The 9,467-nt window shown below is 42.3% G+C and overlaps 1 protein-coding gene across 4 annotated transcripts in view; it reads left to right on the top strand.

The window, feature by feature from the left end:
* The first annotated feature begins 3,647 nt into the window (after positions 1-3,647).
* The window catches only part of stac (SH3 and cysteine rich domain), a 52,120-nt gene continuing 46,300 nt past the window's right edge, over positions 3,648-9,467 (top strand). The window contains exons 1-3 of one of the 4 annotated variants that reach the window (XM_021574742.2): positions 3,648-4,142; positions 8,768-8,809; positions 9,071-9,467. The exon at positions 9,071-9,467 is cut by the window's right edge and continues 54 nt beyond it. In XM_021574742.2, coding sequence (XP_021430417.1) covers positions 9,071-9,467 — 397 coding nt within the window. In that variant the 5' untranslated portion in view covers positions 3,648-4,142; positions 8,768-8,809. Of the gene's footprint in view, positions 4,161-8,767; positions 8,810-9,070 lie in introns of all 4 variants that reach the window. The other 3 variants (XM_021574741.2, XM_021574740.2, XM_021574738.2) reach the window with 3 other exon arrangements.

Genomic DNA, 9,467 nt, shown 5'->3' with positions numbered 1-9,467 from the left:
AGAGTTACACATGGAATAAACAAGCTAACATTCAATAACTCAATAGAAAAAAAGAAAGTCTATAATATACAGTGTGTGCAAATGGCGTAAGGAGGTAGGCAATAAATAGGCCATGGTAGCGAAGTAATTACAATTTAGCAGATTAACACTGGACTGATAAATGAGCAGATGATGATGTGCAAGTAGAGATACTGGTGTGCAAAAGAGCAGAAAGTAAATAAAAACAGTATGGGGATAAGGTAGGTAGATTGGGTGGGTGGGTTATTGACAGATGGACTATGTACAGCTGCAGCGATCGGTTAGCTGCTCAGATAGCTGATGTTTAAAGTTAGTGAGGGAAATATACGTTTCCAGCCACAGCGATTTTTGCAGTTTGTTCCAGTCACTGGCAGCAGGGAACTGGAAGGAAAGGTGGCCAAAGGAGGTGTTGGCTTTGGGGATGACCAGTGAGATATACCTGCTGGAGCCCGTGCTGTGGGTGCGTGTTGTTATCGTGACCAGTGAGCTGAGATAAGGCGGAGCTTTACCTAGCATAGACTTATAAATGACCTGAGGCCAGTGGGTCTGGCGACGAATATGTAGTGAGGGCCAGCCGACTAGAGCATACAGGTTGCAGTGGTAGGTGGTATATGGGGCTTTGGTAACAAAACGGATGGCACTGTGATAGACTGCATCCAGTATTGGAAGCTATTTTGTAGATGACACCGCCGAAGTCAAGGATCGGTAGCATAGTCAGTTTTACTAGGGTAAGTTTGGCGGCGTGAGTGAAGGAGGCTTTTTTGCGAAATAGAAAGCCGATTCTAGATTTGATTGTGGATTGGAGATGTTTAATATGAGTCTGGAAGGAGAGTTTACAGTCTTGCCAGACACCTAGGTATTTGTAGTTGTCCACATATTCTAGATCAGAAACGTCCAGGGTAGTGTTGCTAGGCGGGTGCAGGCAGCGAACGGTTGAAAAGCATGCATTTGGTTTTACTAGTGTTTAAGAGCAGTTGTAGGCCCACGGGAGGCGTGTTGTATGGCATTGAAGCTTGTTTGGAGGTTAGTTAACACAGTGTCCAAAGAAGGTCCAGAAGTATACAGAATGGTGTCATCTGCATAGAGGTGGATCAGGTAATCACCCGCAGCAAGAGCGACATCATTGATATATACAGAGAAAAGAGTCGGTCCGAGCATTGAACCCTGTGGTACCCCCATAGAGACTGCCAGAGGTCCAGACCTCGGGCCCTCCGATTTAACACACTGAACTCTTCCTGCTAAGTAGTTGGTGAACCAGGCGAGGCAGTAATTTGAGAAAACCAGGGCTATTGAGTCTGCCGATAAGAATACAGTGATTGACACAGTCGAAAGCCTTGGCTAGGTCGATGAAGACGGCTGCACATACTGTCTTTTATCGATGGTGGTTATAATATCATTTAGTACCTTGAGCTTGGCTGAGGTGCACCCGTGACCAGCTCGGAAACCGGATTGCACAGCGGAGAAGGTACGGTGGAATTCGAAATGGTCAGTGATCTGTTTATTAACTAGGTTTTCGAAGACTTAAGAGAGGCAGGGCAGGATGGATATAGGTCTATAGCAATTTGGGTCTATAGTGTCACCTTAATTTGAAGAGGGGATGACCGCGGCAGCTTTCCAAACTAGGGATCTCGGACAGCAAGAAATAGAGGTTGAGCAGACTGGTAATAGGGGTTGCAACAATGGCGGTGGATAGTTTTGGAATGAGAGGGTCTAGATTGTCTAGCCCAGCTGATTTGTACGGGTCCAGGTTTTGCAGCTCTTTCAGAACATCTGCTATCTGGATTTTGGTGAAGGAGAGGGGGGGGGGGGGGGGGGGGGGAGTTAGAGCTACAGGATGCACATTTCTGTTTGAAAAAGCTAGCCTTGGCTGCGTGTATTGGTTCCTGACTTCCCTGAACAGTTGCATATCGCGGGGACTATTCGATGCTATTGCAGTCCGCCACAGGATGTTTTTGTGCTGGTCAAGGGCAGTCAGGTCTGGAGTGATGGAGTGATGATGCTGTGACACACCGCCCCAGACCATGATGGACCCTCCACCTCCAAATCGATCCCGCTCCAGAGTACAGGCCTCGGTGTAACGCTCATTCATTCGATAATAAACTCACCCCTGGTGAGACAAAACCACGACTCGTCAGTGAAGAGCACTTTTTGCCAGTCCTGTCTGGTCCAGCGATGGTGGGTTTGTGCCCATAGGTGACGTTGTTGCCGGTGATGTCTGGTGAGGACCTGCCTTACAACAGGCCTACAAACCCTCAGTCCACCCTCTCTCAGCCTTTTGCGGACAGTCTGAGCACTGATGGAGGGATTGTGTGTTCCTGGTGTAACTCGGGCAGTTGTTATTGCCATCCTGTACCTGTCCCTTAGGTGTGATGTTCGGATGTACCAATCCTGTGCAGGTGCTGTTACATGTGGTCTGCCACTGCAAGGACGATCAGCTGTCCGTCATGTCTCCCTGTAGGACTGTCTTGGGCGTCTCACAGTACAGACATTGCAATTTATTGCCCTGGCCACATCTGCAGTCCTCAAGCCTCCTTGCAGCATGCCTAAGGCACGTTAACGCAGATGAGCAGGGACCCTGGGCATCTTTCTTTTGGTGTTTTTCAGAGTCAGTAGAAAGTCCTCTTTAGTGTCCTACGTTTTCATAACTGTGGCCTTAAGTGCCTACCGTCTGTAAGCTGTTAGTGTCTGTTTTTTTAAAAACTTTTAGTTTATTGAATTTTCAACACCAGCATTTAAAAAATAATTGCACTTGTAAGTTAGTTGGTAGTAATATAAAACAACACATCAAAGGCAACAATACAGCAAACAAAGAGAGACAAAATTAAAAATTAAAAAATAAACATAAAAAATTAAAAGACAAGAAAATAAATACATTTTTTTATACAGTTATTACAGGTCAAATAGCACAGATAATACAGTCCTTAACATCCAAGATGTCGTATGTCTCACTAACAAAGTGACAAAGGCAATTACATCCTTATTGATTTTGGTAAATTGTATTGTGGGTAAGGAAACCCCAAATAATGCAATACAAGGGTCTGGCTCGATTTGTGTGCCGCTTAATTCTGAAAGTGTGTTAAAGATGTCTTTCCAGAAACCAACAAGAGATGGGCAACACCAAAACACGTGTACATGATTAGCAGGAGACTGGTTACAAGGGTTCACATCCTTGTAAATTTTGGATAATCTTGAATGAGTTCGCATTGAATGAGACCGTGCCGAGCACAAATAGTGAGTGCCCCTTCCCATAGTTCATAAGATATTTCCTCAACCAGTTCCTCCTCCCATGAGTATTTAATTTTGTTTAATGAGGTGGTTTGTAGTGAGCAAATTTGACTATAGATTATTGACAAGGTGCCTATAAATGTATTAACATGTATATTATATAGCCTATGTAAATATAATAGCCTGCCAGCTGCCTGCTTCAATTTGAACCAAAATAACCAAATACATGTAGTATTCTTTCTGAAATGTATGATGACAGAAATGGAAGGCTATCTAGGCCTGCCTTGGCTTACCAAACTACGTTGACAAGAAAGACCCCTCCCTTCACAGCAATGAGGCAGGCGCTCAGCTATCCGCCTATAAACAAGCTGACAGCAGAATCCGGCTGATCACTGACAGCAAGGGCACAAACAGCTCAAGACCAGACGCAGCGCGCGCATGGACACGGATGGGATATTGGCAACATTACGCAGCAGGAGAGTGATGGAAAGTACCGAACAGAGTCGATAGTGGGTGAACTTATAAGGCAATTGGCTTGCAAGTATGTATTCTACGCACCAAATTGTTTTCTTTCTCCCGCAGTCGATTATGTAGCCTATCTTTCAGAACCGCTATAAGACCGACTTCTCATCTCAGGACAGTTGAAAACGAAGTCACGACGAAGAATGAAGAAACACTGAAAAATGTAGCCAATTGAAATATTCAAAGCTGCACACGAGTGTACAAAGTCCTCAGCGCAACCCGAAGCCGGTCTTTAAGTTTTTTTTGGTCCAAGAGGAAAGAACATGATTCCACCAGCTAACATCATGCAAGACGAGAGTTTGGGCAAGGAGAACGAGCGCGAGCAGCACGAGACCCCTCAGTCACCAGCGTCCAGCGCGAGTCAACAGGAGACAAAGGTAGTGGTACCCAAGAAGGTCGGTTTTTAGTTGATGTGCCCATTCCATGAATCAATAGATCGTGAAATGGTTTAAAATAGATAAAGAACCTGCATAACTGCCTCTCAATCTGCCTGGAACAGCCGAAGCTTAGACATGTACCTTATTTCAATTATTTAGACAAATGGTCAATTAAGTCTATTTTTATATATTTTAAATGGCTCATATATTGCACATGGTCATACTTGTGCATCTTGTTGTAAACAAAAACATTTTCATATGGTATATTCCAACCATTCATACATGTTTCATGTATTAAATATGTTCAGTATCTAAGTGTCTGGCATTCTTAAAGTAAAGTTATATGATGGACATATTTAAACTATATATACTCTGAAATACTATTTTAGGCTACAATGTTGTATTATAGCTCAAAATCCTATAATAACAACATTAATTGTTCCTGAGTTCGATTTAGTCTGAATTGAGTTTTCCCACTGATTCCAGTGAAGTGTTTCCACTGATTGTTTTCAGCCGATATTATTGGCCTATAACATCCAACCTTGCCAATGAAAGTACAGTATCATATTTAACCTTGCCAATGGAAGTACAGTATCATAAAAATATGAATATTTATGAATAGGACAGACAGATGGACCCTAAAAGTTGATGGGGGTTGCTGCACGTGGGAGCTATAAGAGGGTTCCAGCTCTGCCATTGGCATTTTGTTTCATTTTGTGGTCCACACCTATTTATCTGGGTCACCCATAGCCCTGAGTAAGTACTAGCTATAATTAGCTCTAACATACTGGACCAGTCACTATCATTATGGTTGTAGGTTTTCAGCCAGTTACACTCACTTCCTGTCCCAAAGCTCTCTGGCTTTATGCGGGACACTTTAGACATGCTTCTCAGTTCTCGTAAATGACAATCTCAAGTTGAGAGAAACCATTTCAGTTTTTCCGTTCCCTTTCCTTGGCAGCCAGTTGCTCCAGCGATGGCAAAACTAAAACCTTTTCCCCTTTCATCGTTACATTAGTCTGTAGCACTCCCCATCTCTACACATCAGTAAATGTGGTCGCTAGATTGCTATTTCAAGGGATTCTTGGCAGGTATCCTGGAGTAGCTTAGCAGCTGTGGGCAAGCAACTGTAATCATTTCTTCCAGGTGTCTCAGTTGGGATGTTATGGTTGGGTTCCTTTGAGAGAAGTGTGTGACTGTGGATATGCTGATTGCTTTCTGAATGGATAATTAGTTATTAGTCACGTGTCATGATCGTTTTTTTATTAATGAGAAATGATACCTGTTCCCAGAATGCCACTTATACTAAGTCATTCTAGAATGTTGGAATACTGCATGAAACCATACCTCACACCTGTGATTCAATGCACATTACACAGGCTGTTGATTTCATTCGGAATGCATTGTAAACCATTTGTAATGCAATTTGCAGAGAAAAAACTAGGCTACTTCTTTAAAGGCACCATATAGGGACTCTTTCACTGGTTTCGATGTGACTTTCATTGTTTTTCCTTTTAAAAGAAAGTTGGGGTTCATAAAGTAAGAAAACTGAAGTGCCCTATCAAAACTTTAATCAGCCTCTTTGCCAAACCTCCATTTTATATACTCTTGATGAGAAACACTATTTAAGCTGCCTTGGGAAATTTGTAATTCATGAGATTCCCTGAGGTGTTTTTGGTAAATTAGCTTTTAGCTTGAAATCCCCCCTTCTCATTAGCCCCCTGTGAAGTATGATAGAGTGGCTCTTTTTAAGCCTGTCCATGTGGCTATTGCTCTTGTGATGGATCCTGTATCAACAGCCAGACATTTCCCAATGGGGTACCCTCAGCCTGGTCGGTTGATTAATTTGTCTTAATATGCTGAGGAAGACCTTAATGTAGAGTTGTAGTATTGAGAAAGAGAACAGTGCAGCCTTCGTTGTTTATGGCGAAGTGCATTGAGTGGCAACTGCCTTTATAGAAATATAGCTGAAAGCTCTTCATAATTTGTTTTATTTTTTATGGAAGGGGAGCAACATACCAGTAAACATATTTTCTATAGAATATAAAACATGGCAAATAATTTTAGATGGGTGTCTAATTGAAGTACAGTTTTCTGTTTCCTTCCATTAAATCACAGAGCAGTCACATCATTCCCTTATTGAGAGAGGAAGAAAGTACAATATATTTTTGATAGATCCCACCTCTCCAATTCTCTGACTGCTTTAATGTGCACATGTAGGGGTTTTAAAGATTCCAACCACTAAGCTCATGATAGAGTGGGTAACACAGATGCTCATAAAATACTGACATCTGGTGTATTATGGCTCTCTCTCTGGTCTTAGTAGAGAAAGTGCAAAATGCAATGATAACACATCTCTATTTTGTCCATCTCCAAGCTATAACTTCAAATAATGATACTTCTCAGTCGGGATCCTATTGAAATGGGGCATAGGTGTTCCTTAGATACTGTATTCTGTAATGTCGACGCTGGGAGTCGAGAAGCAGGTGGTAAGTTTAATATAACAACGAACATGGAACGATATAACGTAGGAGTAGCTTTTAGACATGAACAAACAGAAACAAAACTGCCTGGGGAAGGAACCTATTGGAGTGCAGATAAAGGTGAGGTATTGGAGAACAGGTGTGCTTGATGATGAAGCGCAGGTGTGAGTAATGATGAAAGCCAGGTGCACTTAATGATTAAAGCCAGGTAGGTGCATGTAATGATGAAAGCCAGGTGCGAGTAATGATGAAAGCCAGGTGCGAGTAATGATGAAAGCCAGGTGCGAGTAATGATGAAAGCCAGGTGCGAGTAATGATGAAAGCCAGGTGCGAGTAATGATGAAAGCCAGGTGCGAGTAATGATGAAAGCCAGGTGTGAGTAATGATGAAAGCCAGGTGTGAGTAATGATGAAAGCCAGGTGCGAGTAATGATGAAAGCCAGGTGCGAGTAATGATGAAAGCCAGGTGCGCGTAATGATGGTTGCCAGGACCGGTGGTTAATAAACCGGCTACATCGAACGCTGGAGGGGAGGAGCCGGAGTAGACAGATACGGTATCAGCTCATGTCTTACCCCACCATACCAGTTTAATTCAATTATAACATTGCAATTTGACTTTCAAGATGACACAATTTAGGATTATTTTGAATTTATCTTGACCATTGTTCATTTCAATGTCATTACTGAGAAGTAAAAAAATTAAAATATAAAAAAAAAAAAAAAAAGCAGCCTTTCTCAGTGAGGAAGAAGACTGTCTCTATACATTATAGATAAGTATTTTATTTTCCAATCACTATCTCCTAGAGTCAAGGCTAGACTAGATCTGAACTACCAGAGTACCATGCTCTGTTGGTGGGGGGCTGATTTAATTATTTCCAGATTGACCAGATTGATCAACAGGTCATGATCACGTACACGCATACTGCCAAAACTCAGTTTCACTGCTGGATTCATTTGGATGGAAAATACAACAGGGGAACACATTGCAAATTGCATTTGAGATAATGCAATCATTGGTCACCACAGGAGATTTGTTCATCCAACAAAATATTTTATGATATGTATATGTATGTTATCCTCAACACTTTCCAGTCATGGAACCTGGAAATCACTGAGGCCAATCTAATGAAAACAGATCAACTGCAGGGACAAATGCACCTAAATAACAAGTTGAAAATAGCCACTCACCCTGGTGTAGGGTCCCCATTACAGATTCAGCCACTGACTTGTGAAATGGAAAATAATTGTTTAATGAGTCCATTCTCTGACCACCATTCACCATCATTTTAAAATAAGTGCTCTTTAATGTGACAGTGCAGTTACTGACTGGGTAGATATACGGAAGCAATGAAATTGTAGTTTGGCGGAGAGTCGTTTTGTTGAGAGTTTGTCACGACCCAAGTGGGAGCGTAGTAAACAATAAGTCTTTCAACATGAGAAAAAACATTTGTAGAGGTGGTAGAAGAGCTCTTTAAGTTATACAAAAAAATAAACAGAAGCAGTAAGGAATTTGTAGAAAAAAAGGAGGAAGGGAGCCATTGCTAAGGTATACAATAGTAGGTTTTTGGTAGATAGAAGGTGCTAAGGTATACAATAGTAGGTTTTTGGTAGACAGAAGGTGCTAAGGTACACAATAGTAGCTTTTGGTAGATAGAAGGTGCTCTTTGGTAAATATGATAAATTGTTCATCAAAAAGAAAGGAGGATCGAGGCACTCTTCATATAATGAATTAAAATGCCTTTATTTGTATGGCATGTTCAATGGAAACATTTTTAAAAACTCTGACATGTTTTGGTTGCATGGCCTAAGTCCTTCAAGATGAGGAAATACATTTGTAGAGATGGTAGAGGAGACATTTCCTGTCTCCCAGGATGCTCTATAAATTATACCTAAAAAAAAGAGAAGCAGTAAGGAAATTGATTCAGGTTATGGCCCAGCATGGTAGAAATGATTCCTCCATGATGCAAAGCGTAACCCGGGAAATTACATTTCCTTTCCATGTGGGGGACCAAACCTATACAGTGGTTTTCTACAAAAGAACTGCAGGTTGACTTTGCCATTTCAGTGACCGCTTACAGTATGAGCGTCAGAAATAGACTTAGAAAAATATGAGTGAACATTCATTAATGTTTTTCTCTTTCAGTTGAAGCTTTCAGTTGAAGACTCTTTCAGTTGAAGACTCAATGTGAGTTATCTTGGAACAGCCCAATGAGAAGTCATAAGCAGTAATAATGCAGAAAAGGATTGTATGGCACCTTGTATAGACGTGCTGCTTATGGAGCAAAGATACCATGCTACAGTAAAGGGACCAATTTTAATTAATTTGATACATACTGTACAATATTGTACGGTAATAAACATGTTCTAAGGTCAATTTCTTCTCAATCTATTTCTCTATTTCTCTATTTCTCTCTCTCTCTCCCTCCCTTTCTCTCTCGCTCTGCAGATGCAGAAGTTGAAGCGCTCCCTCTCCTTCAAGACCAAGAGCATGCGCAGCAAGAGCGCTGACAACTTCTACCAGCGCAACAACAATGATGCCAAGTTATCGACGGAGCTGCTCTCTGACAACAGCAGCAGCACGTGCCAACTGAGCGTGATCGGGGTGGCGGTGGCCCATCCCGTCCACCCCATCCAACCTGTCCAACCTGTCCACCCCGTCCACCCTGTCCACCCTGTTCACCCCGTCCACTCAGTCCACCCCATCCACCATGCCCCCCCTCTCTCAACCTCCAACCTGGTGATCTCTAATGCGCCCCCGGCCATCCCGTGTGCTCCCCCTTCCTTGGTCTATTCCCCGGGACACCACCCCCTTGCCATCGACCCCACTGGACATGGCTTCATGG

Source organism: Oncorhynchus mykiss, chromosome 19, assembly GCF_013265735.2.
Source record: "Oncorhynchus mykiss isolate Arlee chromosome 19, USDA_OmykA_1.1, whole genome shotgun sequence".
In the NCBI taxonomy this organism is placed as follows: Eukaryota; Metazoa; Chordata; class Actinopteri; order Salmoniformes; family Salmonidae; genus Oncorhynchus; species Oncorhynchus mykiss.
The sequence above is the reverse complement of the archived record's forward strand: the minus strand, read 5'-3'. Positions and strand labels throughout refer to the sequence as shown.